General features: G+C 45.0%; 1 protein-coding gene across 1 annotated transcript in view; it reads left to right on the forward strand.

Annotated features, from left to right (window-relative positions):
• The window catches only part of nrp2a (neuropilin 2a), an 84,195-nt gene that overhangs the window by 47,041 nt on the left and 15,677 nt on the right, over positions 1 to 21,477 (forward strand). The window contains exons 8-13 of the mRNA XM_084713849.1: positions 5,820 to 5,964; positions 8,851 to 9,026; positions 9,481 to 9,660; positions 9,759 to 9,903; positions 16,677 to 16,757; positions 16,967 to 17,071. Coding sequence (XP_084569975.1) covers positions 5,820 to 5,964; positions 8,851 to 9,026; positions 9,481 to 9,660; positions 9,759 to 9,903; positions 16,677 to 16,757; positions 16,967 to 17,071 — 832 coding nt within the window. The remainder of the gene's footprint in view (positions 1 to 5,819; positions 5,965 to 8,850; positions 9,027 to 9,480; positions 9,661 to 9,758; positions 9,904 to 16,676; positions 16,758 to 16,966; positions 17,072 to 21,477) is intronic.

The raw sequence follows: 21,477 nt of genomic DNA on the forward strand, positions 1-21,477 counted from the left end.
GCACACACACACACACACACACACACACACACACACACACACACACACACACACAAAGTAACCTAGGAGAGAATAAAAGCGGCCCACACAGCATTTCAGCCTGCTCCTCCATCACACACACACTTTGTTTTTCATTCTTCAAGCTAACGCATCATGCAAACATAATCCTGCGTGTTTCAGAGTTCATATGGGTGCTGGAATTCCTTGAAGACACTTCAGTTTTAATGCTTTCAAGGTTTGAAAACAGCTTGAGATTGTAATTGCATTGTTTTGACAATAAATCTCTATCTGACAGAATAGTTTGCTTTACAGATAAAGAAAAAAAAAAGTCAGACAGCCTAATTGCTTTTGCCTTTCCCACAAAACGAAGACGACTCCACTCGAGCCTCGCCGGCCACCCTGCACATGTGGCTACACTTAGCGTGATCTGTCAGTCTTTGTTGTTGATGCCCTCTGATGGAGCGGCGAGTGGGAGGCTAACAGACAACAACATGCCAGGAGGCTGCTGTTTCTGTGTGCGCTGGCTTGAAACGAAAATTCAAAGAAAAAGCAAAACTCAGCCAAGAAAGGAGCCACATCTCCTCACGGAGCAGTGACACGTTTTGCTAAAATTTACTGAATTTGAAAAGATAAGCTGAGGTAATTTTGTAATGATTCAAGATGTTTTGCAGCATATATGTATATAAATAAGTGATTTGCCGAAAAAAGGTGTGGGAACCCTGATATGCTTACAGACAGATTGAGTCAAACATAACTGGTCGTTTTGGTACAAAGACGAGGACATAAGACGGTGTAAGACAGTTTCTGAGGATCACTGCTTCAACACAACCACACACACACCGCTAGACCCTCTTAGAGCCAGTAGAGGAGAGCGGCCAGCTGGAACCAGTTCCTACTGTCAACATCTTCATACCGAGAACGAGGGAGGGAGAGAACGTCTGAAGGAGACAGGGTGGGTGGGGGGGGGGGGTGGTTGTGTATAATGGCTGGAGGGAATAACTAGAGCAAGAAGACGGGGGATGACGAGTGTAATGGACAGAGAAAGAGACCAGGATCGAGGGGATGAAAAAAAAAAAAAACGGCCGAGGAGCGAATAATGTCTTGCGCAGAGCTCGCCACATCTCCCCGTGGTGCCATCAGCTTGAAGGAAAACATTGGCAACGGAAGGAGACGTGTGCCAAAAAGCGAAAACAGAACAGAGAGAGCGAGAGAGAGAGAGAGAGAGAGGGAGATGGTAAATGAATCAGGCTGTGATGTTTACATCCATCCACGCCTCATTTTCCACAGAACAAATGTTCTTCGATCTAACAAGACCTCAGTGAAATTTAGTCTGTTTGCTGGTCGCTTCGCAGCTTTAGAGGTGTTTGCTGTGACGCACACACGCCCGCCTTTCACGGTGACCTCGTTCTCCGGAGAGGTCATCAATAGTTAAATACCCACGGTGCCTGTGTCCCACCAATGTCCACACAAACAAGTCTGGTCGCCACGTCCTCTGTGTGTGTGTGTGTGTCGGACTACGAGCGGCGCTTCGTTATATTTTCATGACTCTCCACACCAGGAGACACAACACGACAGCGTTAATTATTCAGCCCGCCACTAGTCGTCACGTGTGGGGCGGGGCTGATGCAGGCACATACACACATGTGGAGAAAAACACGCCGGTCGCCAGGCAGATTACAGAGGAGACCCAGACAACAGACTGTTGGCGTGCCCGTCCATACCAACAGACGTTTTAATTCTTGTCTGGTGGACATTCCCGGGGAGTCAAACCTGGTCAATGACCAACCATCTGCTTCCTCAGGCCGTTGACCTTTAACCCGGGAAGTAACGTGTCAGGGGTCAAATGAGCGACCCTTCAGGTGTCCTGACAATAGATGGCAGGAAGTGGAGCCAACTGACAACTCACTGTCTTCTCTCTCCCGTCTTAAGTTTCTTCTCTCACATCCAAAGGATAAATGGAAAAAGCCTCCAGAGAGCTGATTCTTATTGAACAAATAGTTCTTTTTGTGTCGGTAATGTTGGCCATACTCTCCGCTTTTATCCGAAGATGAAAACCTCCTGTAATGCGCCGGCTAATGGCCTTTTAGTCATGGCGGGCATCTCGTGCAATTGGAACAAGACGTTTCTGGGAAGTTGGAGTGGACAAATATTTCACAGACGTTTCTCAGTTTTCCGCTTTTGAAACGGAGCCGTTTGTAGATCAAATCACTTCATCTTCGTTGCAGTTTATCACCCAGAGAATATCATGCAGTCGGTCACGTGTGTGCGTGTCCCTTCTGTCCCCAGCTAAACTCACATCCTATTGGACCCATCAGCCTACTGTTCTTTGACTGCATGACCTCTTGTGGTTGTGATGATTCACTATTTTGGAAAAACCTCTCGACTGCTGACTCATCACTCCTCTTAACCGGCGGAAGGGGATCGACAACCACTAAGCTAAAAATAAGACTTACCTACTAATCTGTTGCAGGGCACATTTAGGCTTTTGTTGCAGCTCAAAAACCACAGTTTCATCTTATCTTTAAAGCAGAGCATCTGCAGATTAATTCTTGTTAATACTTGATATGTTGTGATGCACTGAAGTAGACATGAGATGAATAAATCAACACACTGGCCGCTGCTGTATGTTGCAGCCATGCATCTCCAAGATCAAGATCTAGGAGCGTTCAAAATCTGCTAGTGACATGAAGACAAAACTGACTGCAACTCACTTAATCCTGAACAAAACTTCATGAAATCTGGTTTGTTAAAAGACTGAAAAAATAAGTTGAATTTAAGTTACATGTAGGAAGTTTTTATGGCCTTCTTAAAAGACACAATTTCCACCAGGAAGTCCTCTAAATAAATAACATGTTCTAAATATATAACAATGTTTGGACTTATTGTTTCCTTTACGGTTACAATACTAAAACACTATTCGGTGCATCCTAAAGAAACCGACACTTGATTAAAAACTTTGCATGCATCTGTATAAGAATCTTAATCTGGCAGTTGTGGTGGCATTGCAGTAGGTGCTTCACCATCTTTTTCCTGGTGTAGATTAGCATTCCTCTGAATGACGGCTTCTGGTTTCTTTATTGAAAAGAAAATCAGGTCAAAATGAAAACAGTAACAATATTTACGTTGGATGTAATATTCTGATGCTCTTGTGCCTCATTATGACATATTTCCTGTTTCAGTGATGAATCTGTCCGTTGTTCTTCCCTTCCTACTCGTCACCGCTCCCTGCCTCCTGTTCCACATTCCTCTCTTCATATCCTTCATTCAGTTACATCTCCTGCCCTCCATTCAACCTTTTCTGCTTTTTCTTCCTCCCTCCTCCCTCGCCACCCTCCTCTTCATCTGTTTTTAACTATCCTTCCGAGGACTCTTCCTCCCCGCAGTCATTTTCTGTTTTTCCCTGTCCTCGCCGTCTCTTTGTTCCGCAGACGGAATATCTGGGAGCGGTGGAGACGGGTCGCTCGTATGTTGAGGCGAGCCCTCTTTGTGTGAGCATGCGTGGGTGTTTACATAACCCCCATAAGAGCCCACATCCACTGTTTGGCCTCTTAGGTAAACATAACGGCTGTCTATCCTCGATCCAGCAGCAGATACAGCACAGATAGACCCGCTTATCTGTTCAAACACTCCCGCTGCTTTGTATTACCAGTGTCAGCTCCACTTGATTAAATCAGGCCATGCCCAAAATCAAATAAAACCCCTTGAGTAGGATTTTGAAGTCATATCACCCATATTCCCACTGGTTATGGAATTTCTGGAATATCATATCATTTTTGGAGGCGTGTGCCAGACAGGGAATTTTACAAAATGGGTCACTTTACACCGACATGGCAGAGTAATATTTTTAACGCCTGACTGAAAGCAGACTGTTTATCACTTCTAATGAAAAACAACATTATCAAAAACAAGAGGGAATCAAATTTTTAGGCGAGGCGAGCGCGCTGAGGTTTGATCATCCCGTGCTTGGATTAGAGTAAAAGAGAAATCATGTAAGGACCTTTTTTTTTTTTAAAGAAATGACGTCTTTAATCTTTAATTCGGCTGCTTGTAGCGGTTGTCTTTCCATCTTTCCATTGTGTGTGCGGCGCCTCTGATGTTAGTTGCTGTGGTTCTGCTAATAATATCTGTCAGTCAACAGCCGGCCCGGCCGACCACAGACAGATAGAGTGAATGACACTTAACAGCCACTCAGTCAGTTAAAAGACACTTCCTTTGCTTATCTCAGAGTGTAGGATGTGTGTGTGTGTGTGTGTGTGTGTGTGTGTGTGTGTGTGTTGTCGTGCGTGTGGGTTCCTGTGGTTTCCTGTGTGTGGTTTTCAGTCTGTAGCCACCGACAAGAGGAAGAAAGGCAGTGTGGGTGACAGAGGAAGTGTGCAGAGATATCAGCTGTACGGTTTTGAGGAAGAGGTGTTAGAAGAAAATTAAAGCTGAAAGCAGCGACGATCGGGCCCTCACACCCCCGCCTGCGTGGGGGCCACAAAACTGGACTCCAACCGGTTTACATGGCTCTGGTTTTTCACATGTTTTGGACACTGCAAGGAGACTTTCAGTGTCTACTGTGTGGCATGAGAGAAAACCCACTAATTATATGTTCCAATATGTCAGGTGTAGACCACACCATAAAGGTCTTTAGATTGCACTGACTCGATCTGAAATTGATCTGAGTATTTCATTAGGAGGAGTTTGTTAAAATAAAAGGTCTTCAAAAATTGCGCAAAGTTGCACAGTAAATTCAAAATTGCAGACTTCCTGTTGGGTTTAGGATGTAGCTCCAAGAGGCTTTTTTGTACGTCTGAGCATGATGCACACGCCTGCCAAGTTTCATACATGTAGGTCAAACGCGCTGCAAGAACGTCTTCATTGAAATCTTTTAGGTGGCACCGTTGAGACATTTCACCACACCCATACGCAAGAACCTGGTGCGTGTGCCAAGTTTCAGAACTTTTTGAGCATGAAAAAATAAGAGTTCCTTGCACCGCAATAGGTTCCTCGCACCAGTCGGTGTTCAGACCCTAAAAAAAGACACGGGCTGAGAGAGTGGAGGGAAGAGGTGGCGGAGCAGGACGAGTAATTACAAGCAGGCAGTTATGGTTTGGGGGAGACCACACAATGGAAAGAAAGGAAGACTCATGTCTGTCATTGAATGTCGCCATCCAACGCCCTCGAGCATCATGGGATGCCCAAAACAGGACGTAACTCGACCACCCTGGTTACAGTCGCCCTCCGACCCCTGCGGCCCCACCCTGCCGCTTAAGAGCAAGTGGAAGGAAGGGAGTGTCCATAAAGAAGAAGCGAATGTTGATGCTTTTGTTGGGACGCCTCAGGAAGCTAATTTCACTCACATCCTGCCCACCTGGGCAGACTTCCTGCCTCTGACGGCCAATCATGTTTGGTTGTGTCAGGTCATGTCTCCAGCAGGGTCCCAAGGCCACCAGCATAGAGATGTTTCAAAGCTGGTGGATGCAGCAGTGTGTGTGTGTGTGTGTGTGTGTGTGTGTGTGTGAGCATGGAGGAGAAACCCTCATCCATCGCCAGGCTTTCCCAGCCTCCCTGCTCCGAACCTTTGACCCCAAAACACATCGACAGCTGGGATGGTGACATTGGATCCGTGTTTGGGTTGTCTCTGCTTTGTCCGGCCTGCCACTGTGTGTGTGTACGTGTGGGTGTGTGTGTGTGTAGCCAAGCGAAACCGTGCACTGTGGGCGGGTGTAGAGCAAGAGGTAGTGTGTATGTGTGAGAAACACAGGGAGATAAGACATGAACACTACACCTCCCTCTGACAGCTACCAACTGTTGTTTGTCTTCTCTTTGTCTCGCAGATTTTCCACGCCAACACGGATCCGGCCGAGGTGGTTCTGAACCGGGTCCCGCAGCCGGTTTTGGCCCGGTTTGTTCGGATCCGGCCGCAGACCTGGAGGAACGGAATCGCCCTGCGCTTCGAGCTCTACGGATGCCAGATCACAGGTGAGTGTGTGGCCGTGTGTGTCATGAGGTTAGATTTTTCTAACCTTTTTAAAAAAGTTTTCCAAAAGAAAAATTGACCTGCTTCTCATTCATACTGTTTAACTGAACGTAACCTCGGTGCTCAGGATAGACAGAGATGGTTCTGTTGTAAAAAGCACAATATAAATTAAGATATTTCATTAATTTGTTCACTCATTGAGCCTGTAAACATGTCCCCCGTCAGCGCAATCAATGCAGCTCTTAATGTGTTTCATCATTATTTTGCTAATATTTCTCAAAGACTGAAGACAACTCTCCACTCTCTACTCGGCAGGACACAGCCTCTCAGCTGAGTGCATTCTCACCCACATGGTCGTAAAATACGCTGTTATAGCGAATCACGACATAAACTTATTTTATGAGAATCAAAAATTAATATAGTAGCCTAATAAAATAGCCGGCTGGACTTAAATGTGTAGTCGGCTGTTTGGCCAGCAGCTTATGGAAAGTTCTGCAGTGGGTGGCTGCATGTTGCTGCAAACGCACCCTCGTTATTGGGAAAAATTCAAAAAGAAACAGACGCTGGCACTCAGATGATTTAAGGATTTTAACCAGCAACATTGTAGTCAGAGGCCTGACTTTTATCTTTTCCTGCCATGAGAGAAAAACAGTTCTGAAGACTAAATATAGTTTAAAAAAAGATCAGCGTTAAAGACACTGAGCATCAGCAAAAAATAACTTCCTAAAAACCAGGAACACACACACACGTATGTGTATTTAGGCTTTCTCCCACACTCCCCCTGCTATCTTTTAAACATAGGAAGCCTCTGGCTAATTAAAGGAAACTTTTACTCCATTCTTCCTTCCAGAGGCACCGCCAGTGTCATTTCCCTCTCTCGACGCTCTCCCGCTCCTTCTTCTTCTTCTGCGCGCTCGCTTTTCTGTCTCCAGCTCCCCCGGCGCCGCCTCTTTTTCCTCTCATGGTTTTAGATACTTTTTTGATGTGTCCTCTTTGCTCTGTGAGCTCGTCTATATCGAGAAATGAGTCGCGATCAATCATTCATGGCTCCCTGTTCGCTCTTACATCAGAAACTGTGATTCACTGCAGCCTCAACAGCTGCTATTGAAATAACTATTAGCTCTTACAGTACAGGTACATCCACACACACACACACACAGGCGGCTTCTAAATATAGCATTTGACCTCAAAAGAAACGTACACACACACACACATCCTGTGCCTTTTATTCATTATTTACATCTCCTGCTTTTGCAGTGACATAACAGCATGAAACTTTGATCTGTGTTCTCTTAAACCGTCAGCACAGCTAACATCTTCTCCCCATCTCCCTTCCTCCTGCCCTTTCTCTTCCTCCTACCACCCTCCACTCCGCTCATCCTCCCTCCATCCTTCCCTCTCCCACTGTTCATCTCAGTAGGAGTCTCATCCCCGCGTCTTGCTCTCCTCCCAGCTTCCCCGGGCCGTCGTCTTCAGCTACGAGTCTCTCCGTCTCTTCCTTTTTTTTTTTTTCCCTCCGCTCTTTCCGCTCTCTACTTCCCTGCCTCCAGACTCCTCTCGTATTATACCTTTCTTATCCCCTTAATCCTCATTCCTCCCTCTCACATACTCCCTCAGCAAGTTACTTTCAATGCTACCCGCTCATCCATATCTGAATGAGTTTCATTTCCAAGTGCTTTTACATGTACGTGGAACTTTTCTCTCAGCCAGTGAGTGTACATAAAATGTGTGCAGCGCAGTGAGCAGACGGGCTATTGTGCAGAATATAAAGATACGATACAGTGAGATAGTGTACTGAAAGCAAAGCAGGGAAGTGTACCCATTCAAAGGCCAACTTAACGTATGCTTTTGTCTCACTAATTGCACTCTAATTGCGTATTGAACATGAATAGTGCTGTTCTACACAGCTTTTTTCCTCCCTACACCCTGCGGTGAAGTTTAACCAGGGGTGGATTTAGTCATTTTTGGGCCGAACACAAACACAGACATGGAGTCATGCACATTTTCCCCGTTTTCAATCCTTGAATAAATAATAAGTCATGAGAATAAATGAGTGCATAGGATGAAGAGTCACAGCTGCTCTGTAGTCTGGTGGTACGGCAGTGGATACTTCAGTATCTCTTGCCAGACGGCAGCAGGATGAAGTAATAAGTCATAAAAATAAACTTTCACTGATGTTGGAGTACAGAGGATGAAACTAGGAGTCTCACAGCCAGAGGAAACAAGCTGCACTGTAATCTTGTGGTATGGCAGCAGATACTTCGGTATCTCTTGCCAGACAGTAATAAGCAAAATAATAAGCGAAAAGTAAAAAAAAAAATAAAATTAAATTAAAAATTCTTCTTTTCTTAACCACAAGTTTATGAGGCATTATATGGGGCCTTTGGTAACTTAGGGCCTAAGGCAATTGCCAACCTTTGCCTAATGGTAAGCCCCCCCCCCCCGCTTTACATTAACCTTTATGTTTGTATTTCATTAGCAATAATCACATTTGCTCAGTGTTATGTTAAGTTTCTCACCACCTCATGATGAACTTGCACTGCTCACTGAAACGCTTCAGGGCTTTTAATTTGAAGCAGATACAGGAAGTGTTGAGTTTGTATAAACAGTGTTTCAGTAACTTTAATAGGGCAAAGGGTAGCAGATCAAAACAAGGTGTTGTGCTAAAATATTGTAGCGATGGGCCCACATTTCCTATCATGCATCTACACATCTCTTTCCCTCCCTTCCCTCCTCAGTCTCAACTCTTAATGCCTATAGTGGCCAGTAGTGCAGTCCTGCGGTGAGGCTTAACAGCTCCCAGGTGGGAATGTGTGTAACAGCGTGAGCGTATGTCAGGTCGCCGCCGAGGTTAAAGTTATCTCTGCCTTCTCTGCTTTCCGCTCCAGATGCCCCGTGCTCGGACCTGCAGGGCCTGCTGTCGGGCCTGCTCCCCGATGCCCAGATCTCAGCCTCCTCCAGCAGGGACATGGTGTGGAGTCCCGGGACCGCCCGTCTGGTGGCCAGCCGCTCTGGCTGGTTCCCCGCACCATCACAGCCTCTGGCTGGAGAGGAGTGGCTTCAGGTACGAGTGGATTTCACTTACATTTATTGTACTTTTTGACAATATATTTTCATACAAGCACCAACAATGACATTAGTGCTTGTCTGCTCCTTGCAGATTGTATTTTTTCTCACATGTTGAAGATGTAATGGGTGCAAATAGCATTGCTGACTAGTGGCTGCTGGATGATAATAGCATCTGCCTAAAAATGTTATGTGTTATGTGTCTAGGGCTAAAAATGCAATGCAAAAGCTAGCAACATGGTGTCATAGGGGTTAATAACAAGGATGACAATGTCAGCTTTATACATACAACAAGTATTACCTTTAATTTCTAGCTTCCACGTGTTGCCACACCAGCTTCTAGAGGCAAATGAGCTAAAACAAGACGTATATCTGCAATTAAACAAAAGCATGTGTTGTTTTTGTGTAAAGTACATTAATACAATGCATTTATCTATATGTAAACTCTACAGGTGGACCTGGGTGTGCCTAAGACAGTCCGTGGAGTGATCACGCAGGGAGCTCGAGGAGGAGATGCAGGAAGCGGGGCGACCGCAGATAACCGGGCATTTGTCAGGAAATACAAAGTGGCGCACAGCCTGAATGCAAAGGATTGGAATTTCATCATGGACAGCAAGACTAGTCTGCCCAAGGTGGGTGAGGGAGGAAGACAGATGGGGAAATGATGTGTTTGTGTGTTTGCAAAGCATCCAGATGACACAGCGGTTTTGTATTCGTGTGTTTTGGACAGATCTTTGAGGGGAACACGCACTACGACACCCCGGAGCTGCGTCACTTCGAGGAGACGGTGGCGCAGTACATCAGGCTTTATCCGGAGAGGTGGTCTCCAGCAGGCATCGGGATGAGAGTGGAGATACTGGGCTGTGACCTTCCAGGTAGGACGTTGTGCTGTTGCCTTTATGACAGGGAATCATTGTATATATGATAATTTGCTGCCTGCACTATTCCAGGCTGAATTATTTGCCCCGCGCTGTAATGAACTCAAGTGATCTAACCAGAAGCGAATGGACCTTGAGGAAGGTGGCTCACCAGAAAAGTGTGGCTCACATTAGATATGCATGAGAGTCATTAGAGTGCGCCAGAGGTGAAAAGAGACACCCAGAGCCGACCGAGGAGGGGAGAGTGATCGCACGGTGAGAGCTTGACCCTCAAAGGTTCTCGTTTTGATGTGTTTCTGAGACAGTTTCACCTGGAAAATATGAGTTTGCTTCTCTGTGAGCTTCTACGACAAGTGTTTGCATCAGCAGGGAGTGGACGGGGCTCGGTTTGGAGGAATGCGTCCCCAGGGAGGGAGAGAGAGAGAGCATTGGTTTGTTCACTTTCCAGGCTCGTCTGTTATCCAGATGTGAGGCAGTGCTGCAGAAACACACACACACAAATGTTCACCAGCACACATATGGACTCTCACTATTTACCACTCCCTCTGTGCCTGAACAGGATGGCTCGCCTGCACAACACAACGTGCTCCTGCACCGTGCACTTACACACACGCACGCACACACACACATACACACAGACAGTAAAGAAGACGTATACTCTCCAGACTGCTAGCGTTCACACACCCACACACACACCACTGTAATCACACACCACTGTAAATAGAAGTTAGGCTACACCTACATTGCAGTGATTTATGTGCGTGTGTATGTGTGTGTGTGTGTGTGTGTGTGTGTGTGTGTGTGTGCTCGTGTAAGTGCTGATGAAGTGCACTGCTCTGTAGATGAAGAGAGATGAAATATTAAGAAGGGCAGCACATCATCATTATGGCTTTTCCCACTCGTCCAGGCAGAGTGATACACATTCAGAGACATACGGGGGACCCCTGCCTTCGGAGCATCACTTCTCTGCTTATTTAGCACGTTTTGGCTTCATAGTTATAATTTGGTTATTAAAAAAAAGTAAGTAATGAAGCCATAAACTGCAGTGAGAGGTGGGAGTCAGTCACACAAATCCCAAGTTACTGTGGTGAGAATCAGACAAGTCAAGTCACTTCTATAAGCAACAACATAATCCCAAATTCTAATTTTATTATTTTTGGAGGAGCTGCCTTGTGCATTCGCCTCTCAGTCATAAATATCAAGTCAAACTAATTATTTTATCAGCGTTGGTCGAGTCTCAAGTCCTCAAATTTCCCCCCACCTCTGCTGTCAAAGAATAATGGAATACTGTAATTAATGTCCGGTCTATGAAAGCATTTACTTTGGCTGCTTTAAACACCTGGTATCTGGTCAGTTTCCCCCCCTCTAGAAATATTCAGCACAGGAAACAATGTGTTCTGCATTTGCTGCTTGATTGACAAGTGACCTGTGGGAAGCGCAGTGAACAAACACGACTGCGATGAAGAGTAACCCTGAAGTTGGAGCCAAAATGAAAAAAAAAAAAAAACAAGAATCTCAGAGTCGAGGTTTAGCTGTTTTTTTGTAGGTTTGTGATTTTTATCAGATGGAGCGGAGGGTTTTTAGGGGGGAAATGTAGCACAGAAAAACTGCTGTTGAGGGTCACACATTGTTCACAGGCCTCCAAACTCAGCAGGAATAGTGGACTACTGCTGACATCCTGTAAATCATTCACTTCCCCTTTACGCTCAAACTATTCACTTCGTTCCCTTCTGTCTTCACTTAAGCCCTCTTTTGAATTTCTCCTCATTTATATGATTCACGCCAAAGAAGCGGCTGTATTTTTTACCCCCAAATCTCGCCTTGCAGTTCGAACACAGCAGCAGCCACCACGGCGAGGCAGAATAAGCTCTCTAACCTCGTTCCTCCACATGGCGGCAGTTCTTTCTTTTCCCACCCTGAGGCCCAGTGCGTGGGTCCATAAATGTTTTTGTTCTTTTTTTCGTTACCATACCTCCTCCTCTCCTTTCCTCTCCTCCTCTGTTACTCATCGCTCGCACCTCTTTTCCATGCTCGCTGCTGTTGGTCCTGACTCCTTCTGTTTCCCGCTGCTGACGCACAGCTGTCTCACACACACACACACACACGCACACACAGCCTCTACGTTTTTTTTTTATAGTATACCTGCTCCAAAAAATGAAAAATTTATGAGCTCAGGAGGATTTTAGAGACTGATCTGTAAAAAAAAAAATGCAAAATATCATCTCTCGCTTTTTCTAGGATCATTTTAGCTTTCTCTTGCACACACACACACACACACACACATATGCACATACACACCTGTACAGTAAACCTCAGGTGTCACGCTGGCTTTCTGGCTCCTTCAAAATGATCCTGTGCTTATTTTGGCTGTTCTTATAAGCTCTTTATGTCACTGTCTTCATAGCATCCCACCCTCAAGGAAAGCTTATGTGTATGTGCATATGTGTGCGTTTCTTTAGCTATATTTGTGGGGTCCAAGACCTGGCAGTGTCCTTGTAACGCATTTTGCAGCATAGCATTTGCCATTTTGTGCTAATCACAGTCCAGTCCAGCAACTTTAGAGCCTGACTTATACTGAATTTTTGGAGCTGATACCAATACCACCACTAGGGAGCAAAGAAATTCCAATACTGATACACCAACTTTCACTGGAATTTTTAATAAACAACTATAAATAAAAAACACATGGTGCCTATAAAACTGAAAAACAACAACAAAAAAACCTTTTTAAAAAAAAGTGGACAACACTTTGACTCACAATTTAACAAGATAAATGCATTAGAGGAGACATGCATGCACTCAGCTCACATGTCCTCTGATATATGAGGGGTGTTTGCAGGACAAGGTTTAAATTTGAAAGCAGCAGGAGTAAAATTTGTGCAGCAATCGATAAGCTGAATTGAAATGAACATTTCTTGATGATGCATTATGCAGATGACGGGTCCCCACAAATATAGTAACACAAGGGTCTGTGTGTGTGTGTGTGTGTGTGTGTGTGTGCGCGTGTGTGTATGAACCTTGATGTGAGCACTTAACCCCACCCAACAGAGTATAAAACAATGGCTACTTGTCTTTCCCATCGTGTTCTTTTGGGGTGTGGGCTACGTGTATGAGCGTGCGTGCAGATCCATTCATTGGCGAGCGTGCTTGCGTGTGTGTGTGAGTGTGTGTGCGTGTGTGTGTGCGTGTGTGCGTAGGACTGCCAAGCAGAGATTTACAGAAAGGCTTTCTACATAATTGAAGATTTTTTTTTTCTCTTCTCTGACATATTGCTGAGTCAGACTCTTTGGGAGTGAGCGATGTCTTTTATGCGGAGAGGGTCAGCCCTCACCACCATATGTGTGTGTGAGAGAGTGTGTGTGTGCGTTTGGTCTGTCTATGTGTTCAAAAACAAGCACCCGAAAACATTTATCTGTGTGTGTTTATGTGTCTTTTTGGGAGCATGTGTGTATTTATACGTGTGAGCGTGCATCTCCATTATCTATGCCAGCAGCTCCCCTGGGTCCAGTTCTAAGTGTTGGTGTCTCATCCTGTGCATGATGATGACTTGCATCATCACCTGCAGCACTAGACACATTATGTAAGACAACACTCCTCTGCAGAGAGACTTTTCCTGCATTACAAGGCCCTCCGCTGCGCATGTACAGCACAGTCGGCCTGCCTGTGCGCACGTGGGCCTCCTCGCGCTGCTCCGTGACATAGCCCTCCTCAGCACACATCAAGGACAGGGCTCGGGGCGAGGTAGGCAGGTCGCATACGTTCACACGCGTCCTATCTCAGCCTCACATAAACATACACACACGCACGCACAAGTCGGTCCCATTCCCACTGCCCCCGACACTCCTGTCACACCCTGGAAAGGTCAGCGCATTTACACTGTGACAAGGCCTGACCTTTGAAAGCATGGAGTGCTCAGGAGCTGGGGAGAATCTTAATGGACTTGTGTTTATGTGTGTTTAGTCGTATCCACACATGGAAGTGTGTGTGTGCTGGCGTCCAGGTAATGCAAAGGAATTGGGTTTATTTTAACGCCTGGTCAAAAGACTTGGATTGTTTGACACATTTGAGACGCTTTAAAAAGGCCAACATAAAAACAATCAATATAATTTTGAGTGTCCGCTGCATTTAGAATATTTTCACCACTTTACTTTGCTGTTAGACACCCTTTTCTGATGGGAAACCACCATCATATAGGCCACATCCAAACAACCAAAACTCCATTGACAAAATCATCAATTTTACTTAGCAGAAGGCAGGAGCTGCTCCTCTACCGCTGCCTCAATCTGTTAGTTTGTTTGTGTCATTGTGGGACTTTGGTTAATCCGAACTAACCTTTCAAACCTCTTAAGTCACAAAATAACACAAACAAACTGACTGATTGAGGCAGTGGTAGACCAGCTACTCCTGTGTCCTGCAAGGTAAAAATACTGATTTCGCCAGTGGAGTCTGGTTGGTTTGGAGAGAGTGATATTTGGCGTATATGACGGCGATTTCCTGTCAGAAAATTTCAAAACTGTAGCTAATACACTGACTATCAGTGAGTACCTCATGCAACCCCACTTCATATAATCCAAACTAGCCCTTTAACTGGAGGACTCAAAAGTTGGACAGGTGTAAAAAGGCTCAAAAAGCACCGGCCAGCTGGAGACAGAACAGGGAGGAGAAAACAAGAGATGGCCTCACATTTTAAACTCCCGAGGAAGAGCGGTTTGAGGAAGAGGGCTGCTTTTCCTCGCCTCACCTTCCCGGTGGGCCGGCAGCGATAAGAGTCTCATTAGGTAGTTAATGACAGGCATAAAGGACATGACATTAACGCTGGGTTAATGTCAGAAGCCGTCGCCAGCTGTGGCCGGCCCTTTCATGTGTGCCATTTCTCCAGCTGGGGCGCCGTCGCGCTCATTTCCACAGGAACTTCCTTTAAGCAGATCAATTGTGTATCACGCCGCGTTTGTTGCTCTTAGTGCCTTTCATAGTCTCTAAATGATAACGGTAGTCATGCAGGAAGACCAGTAGGGGGCTCCAGCTTTGCCACTAACAGGCATTTAGAGAGAAAAGCGTGGAGATGAATCCGTGTGACCTTTTTTGTTTGCATGTTTGTTGTGTTTCTTCTGCAGCCGATGAGCTCAGAGCTGTTTGGATAGGCTTAAATGAGACATGTCATGGAAAGCTAACAAAAGCAACATGAAATATAACCTTAAGATTTCACTTATCCAATTATCGGTCTTTAATGTCAGATTAATGAGAAAAAGAAGCCGGGGTCGTATATCTGCATGAATCCAGTGTTGTGAAACAAGTCACTGTGTAAACATGTGTTGTTAATGTCTTTTTGTATTGGTTCTGCTGACAGGAACTGAGGGCAGAACAGTTTATTCGCTTGACAAATGTGGATCTTTGCTTGAGACGTGACCCATAACCTCCGTGTAAACTCCCATAACACACCGGGGTTGACCCATCTGCTCCTAATAACACGGTGCTTTTTCCCCACTTCACATTCCAGCTGCAGCCTGCACAACATGTGTCTGCTCTGCACACATGCGATGTGTTTTAATGAGCAAATTGTTGGCTTATTTATGCCGTAGTGTGTTGTTTGTCTTGCTTTGTGATATATGCGCGCTTAAATCGATGTTAAGGGCGGATAGAGAATCTTGCATTCGACTTAGCGTTTGTTCTCCCTTCTTCTGAGTGCGTATGAGTTATAGTGTGAGGCTGACACACACGACAGCTTGGCGGTGTGTGTTCGCTCTGTATCCTCCCTGACAGCCAGTGAGTGGTCCCAGAGTGTGATCATCCTGTCCAAGGTCGAGGGGAGTTTGCTAGACACCATCTATCCATCAGCCACAGTGTGCGTCTCTGCATCTGTGTGTGTATTAGCATTCGGACGTGTGTGTGTGTGTGTCTGCATATTTTGAGTCAGTCACACGCTGACGCCTGAGCACCCAGACACAACATGACCGAGACCCCCTTTGGGTGCCTTATGGCTATCTGTGCCTGCCTCCGCCTGTCTCTCACGCTCTGGGTGGGATGGAGACAGGAGACAAGAGGCTCAGTTTTGGACGATGACTTCACACTCTCAGCTATGACACTCAGATATGGTGTTTATGTGTTGATTTATGGTTAAAATATTACTTCAGACAGTGGTGTGACTCTTCAGTTTCCTGTTTAAAGTGAACCTGAAATGTTTTTTTTTTTTTTGCAAAAGAGGGGAACACATGCGAAACATTGAACTGCTCTTTGCTACGGGTCGCGGTGATAAAAGCAAAATTTCACCATTTTACGAGGGGTTAAGTGCCAAACAGTTTCTTGACTGGGACCAGTTGCCAAGCAACTAGCAAACAATCCAGGAAGTTATCGGTCACAGCCAAGAAATAATGCGGGGCAAAATTTCAGTTCTATACTTTGTAAATTTGTGAGTTTTAGACATAAAGTGCTGTTTCCTCCTGTTTCTCAGGCTTTATGCTAAGCTAAGCTACCCTCCTGCTTCATATTTAGTGCACAGACATGTCAAAATTTTTAAATCATATTGAAAATAATTATAACATGATTACTTTACTGCTCCTCATCAGCCGACTTTCTGTTTCTTATCTCTTCCTCTCACATATGTGTTTCCTGGCCCTCCCTCACACATGCTACCATAGGAAAAAATCCACATAAATAATCTCTTAAACAAACACCAGGGGTGATTAATGCGTCCTCTATACGGTAATCTGATGTCCGAGGATTGTGTCATACAGCCGCCTTTGACCTGAGCTCTGTTATGTTTGTGTCTGTAGAAACCACTACGCCGGCTGACACCGTCACGCCAACTCTGCCTCCGGACATCGAAACCACCACGGTGCCCGTTACCACTACAGGTGAGAGCATGCAAAGTGTTTTACATGAAAGCAAAAGGATTAATAGTGTTATTAGGAAGCGGTAATAACAAAGATGAAAGCCTCTGAATGGGCTGCATGACATTATGCTTCTTTATCTGAAATGACTGTGATTTCTCATGCCTGTGTGCCCTTTGGCTCTTTCTCTTTCTCTTTTCTTTTTGCTTCCTCGCCGCTCTCCGCCGCCACAGTGGCCACCTCTCCTCCACCAGACAGCGTGTGTGACTTTGACCACGGCCTGTGTGGGTGGACGCATGACCCCAACGCCCCGCTCCTCTGGTCCCTGCACAGCCACGGTGAGTCTGCTCATCAGTCATGTGAAGATTCTGCATGAGTCACCGCCGCTGTCTGGTTAGCAGAAGGACTCAGAGCTGCTGCGGGGCGTGCAGTTTTCTTTTTTTTTTTTTTATGTGGAGCGAGCGTTTGATGGACAGTGAGCTGCAGGGGTTGTTTCAGGTCTGGATGATTTCACAAAAAACAGAGCAGTTAGCAGCTCAGGTTGACATCTGAAGTTTTATTTTGGTGCTACACTTGTTTCTGTATCAGCTTCTGACAAAACAAAACGCCGGTTTGCTCACTCAACATGAAAAATTATTGGACACGGCTTGCACACAAAACTTTTAATCTGCACTGTGAATAATTTTGAACTGGTTCAACTCAAAATGAAAGTTAAGTGATTCAAAACAAACTTTTCTAGACAAGAAATTAAGAAAGCAAAACATTTTTTGTGCTCAACGTAACACTGCAACTCTTGTTGAAATAACGTTTTTGTCATGTTAAGTTGAACATGTTATGGACATAAAAACACTGAGCAGATATTTTTACAGCCATTTTTAGTTCACTCATCTATCAAAATATCTGCTAAGTGCACAATGTGTGTGTTGTTTATTAAACTAATTAGGCTGTATCAGTTTTAAAATATTAGTAACATTAACTCAAAAATCAAAACTTACTGACTTAACATGTAAAAAAATATGTCAATCTGAGAAGACTGAGTGTTTGTGTCCAGTGATCGTTAAGTTTTCATGTTATTTTGACAGTCCCAACCGTTTTGTGTCACAATGAATCGGAGTTTACAGGGAATTGTTTGCTGCAGAGCTTTTATGTATGCAGCTGCAATGAGAATTTCATTTGGGCGCAGAAAATTGCACCAGCACAAATGCATTAAGTTTATTTTATCAACTTCAGTGGGTCTAGACAAGCCACTGTTTTCTATAATTAAATGGAGTCATTCTCCTTGTGCATCTTCATTGAGTCCCTTTTCAATTTGATTAAAATAATTCCTTAAATTGAAACCGGTCTAATTTAGCAGCGACGCCGTCTGCCAGCCACGCCGCTCTTTTTCCGAGCGAATGAGAATGGAAATGAACTGAGGGAGTCGGAGGGAAAGAGACGCCGCTGCTGTGTCACGGCCTCACATGTGACGCGTGTGACACACACCGGCTTGACGGCCCGCTCGCCTCTGTGTGTCAGAAACGCGTGAAGTCGGGGCAGGAAGGGGTTAAGACCCAGTAGCTCCAATTAAGTTCAGAGCAGGAGATTCCAGAGACGAGCGGTTATTCCCAGCCGTCCGTTACTGCCCCTCCATTACCTCCGGCACATCCCTGATGATGCTGTGTAGACTTCCATCTACTTAGACACTCCTTGAAGAAATAATTATTCATTTTCCCTTTATACATACCCGTGGATCAAAAGTGCAGCTTTTGGCGTGTTATTAAAAACTACAGAAGACATCTCCTGCTGGGTTTAGGGAGGGTTTTTTTTATAGTGCTATTTATAATTTTTCATAGGCAGCAGGGTAAGGGATTGTTATCCCAAACCTTGTTTTAAAATTCATTGGTTTTGAGCAAGTCTCCATGAAAGATTCAGCACTTCTCCAGCTGGAGAGAATTAAACAAGAGGTTCAGCATGCCCCCTTTTTTCCTCAAATTTGTGATGTCACCTGGGTCATGTTCGGCAGGGCCAGCGGATCTCACAGCAAAGGCAAAGAAATGTTCCTGAAGCGTGACCCATTTAGGTCAAAACCATCTTTGACGGGCGGAGGGGTGGCGGGGGGGCTTCAAAGCAGTTTCTTTCATCGCGGCCGTGTTGGAAAGGGTTGCTTAGATTAGCCAGGTTGTGGCTTTCATGTACGGGGTATCGTTTCCAGCCGTTTTGACACGCCACGCCGGCCTTTGATTTCCCCGCACATGTCAAAGGTCAGAAATCCGAGCCAACGCAGGATCATTATTTCACTGCTATCAAATCGCCGTTTAATCCTCCACAGAGTTCATTTTTCTCATGTGACCCAGAAACAGTGATCTCCTCACCTCTTAACCTCAGCTGTGGAACCAGCAATTAGGCACAGAGGTGGAATTAACCACCTTCTACTGTATTATTTGGTTTAATATCCCCCTGCTAGTAAAACATGGCAAACAGGTTCATAGATTGAATCCATATTTGCTTCTTGCTGCAGGAGGCCGCTTTGAAAAGGGTTAATAATTCTCTGTTTCGCCGCACGTGGCAAGCAGGCTTGATCTGGTGAACAAGAGGCACAAGAAAAAGTTAACAAAACGTTTCTTTGTTCCCTAAAAAGTTCACAAAATGTTGCATTGTATAATGGAGAAATGTGGCCTGACAGCAACTGTCTGACTGTTTATTAATTTTTTTGCTCAGTCCGTCTAAAAAGGCAGTGATTTTAAAAGTTAAACCTCCTCAAGTGTAAGTTTAAAGTTAGGATTGGATGACTAAAGACTGAAATCACAGTTTGATCCTCTATAAAGTTTATTTTTCTCATTTGACCCAGAAACCATGATCTCCTCGCCTCTTGACCTCAGCCACAGAACCAGTAATTAGGCACAGAAGTGGAATTAGCCACCTTCTATTTTATTATTTGGCTTAATATCCCCCCGCTAGTAAAAGCATGCTAACTAGGCTTCATAGATTGAATCCTTGTTTGCTTCTCGCTGCAGGAGACCGCTGTGAAATGGATTAATAATGCTCTGTTGTGCTGCGTATGGCGAGGCAGGCTCGATTATGAGCTGTCTGGCGAACAAGAGGCACAACAATGGGGGGTTCGCTGCACGACGCCGCGCTTCAACACAGGGCAGAGACGATGGGAGAGGCTTTGGTGCGCACACATTAAAATGAGTGATAAAATGCCTGGCGGAGTCACAAATATGTTTCACTCCCATATCCTCTCTAGGCGTATATACACACACACACACACAAAACAGCAAGGGAGAGCATACAGAGGCCCACACACACACACACACACTCTCAATCCAGGGCTGCAAAGGGCCAAGGGACATACTGTCACACACGCTGTCTGAAGTGTCACACACAGGCGAGTCTGGGCGTATGGCGGGCAGAGGGGAGCTGTCAAGTCAGAGGAAGATTTGTCCCTCCAGATACTGCTTGTCGGATCTGCTGGAAAGAGCGCACACACACCCACACACACGCAGCGAAAGGTTATCGACCCAGTCACTCAATAACTTGAGCACGGCGGCGCTAAAAACATACACCCGCGCCGGATGCCACTGTAAGGCGCTTTGGATAAAAAGCAGACGTCGTGTTTAAAGACAAACCTTGTGGTGTTTCCACCAAACACAAACAGGCATTGACACATATTCTGGAAAACACCTGAATATGCTGGCTGATTTGTCTCGGACTACTTTTTCCTCGCTTCACGCACACACAAACACACACACACAACACACACACAAACACACACACAAACACACACACAAACACACACACACAACACACACACAAACACACACACACCAGAAACTAAGCAGAGCTCTGTTGCACAATTTGAAACAATTATTTATGTAATGTAATCAATATGGAGATGTGTACTTATGCAAATTAAAAGAAAGAAAGAAAGAAAGTTATGTGCTGTCAGGACCTAGTGAATTTAAAAGAGAGGGGAAAAAACATCAACTCAGTTTTTCTGTATTAATTAACAAAAAATTACATTGTTTGTCAGCGAGAAAAAAAGTTAATAAAACGTTACATTGTTAGTCAGCTAGTTAAAAAGTTAACAATACTCACACATATTAAAATACCTGAATTTGCTGGCTTATTTGTCTCAGACAACTTTTTCCTTGCTTGTAAAACAGTTGTATACACACACACACACACACACACACACACACACACACACACAGAGTTGTCCATGATAAAGCAGGTGATTTAATCTGCAGATTGTTGATACTGGACATTTTCCCACAGGGCCCACTTAAGAAATTCTTCACCAGACGCCTCATTGAGTCACTCTCTCACACATACATGGGCGCACACACACACACACACACACACACACACACACGCTCTCGGACTGTAGGCCCACCAATCTTTACTCTCTCACAATGGAATTCATGTTGGCATCCAATTTGCAAACTAAACATCCTCTGGTGTAAACAAATGGAGCGGCGTGCGTTTTGTTGGACTTTTCCGTTGTTTAAGTCATTTACCTGGAAGGGAATGAAGAGAAATAGGCCCCGAGGGTCTTGGCTGGAGTTCTGGTAGCTCCACATGTACGAGTGACGCTCTCACTGGACCTATTCTTCTGCGTGTTTATATTTGTCATATCCCTATTGTTTGGTGTGACTATTGTGTGGCACTGATTCCGTCCTCATGATTAGTTCCTTTCTGTCTGAGCGTCGTGTTGGAGATAACTGTAATTGTATGAGAACACACACTCTTCATGTGTTCATAT

Source organism: Lutjanus erythropterus, chromosome 24 (assembly GCF_056507025.1).
Source record: "Lutjanus erythropterus isolate fLutEry1 chromosome 24, fLutEry1.hap2, whole genome shotgun sequence".
Lineage (NCBI taxonomy): Eukaryota > Metazoa > Chordata > Actinopteri > Lutjaniformes > Lutjanidae > Lutjanus > Lutjanus erythropterus.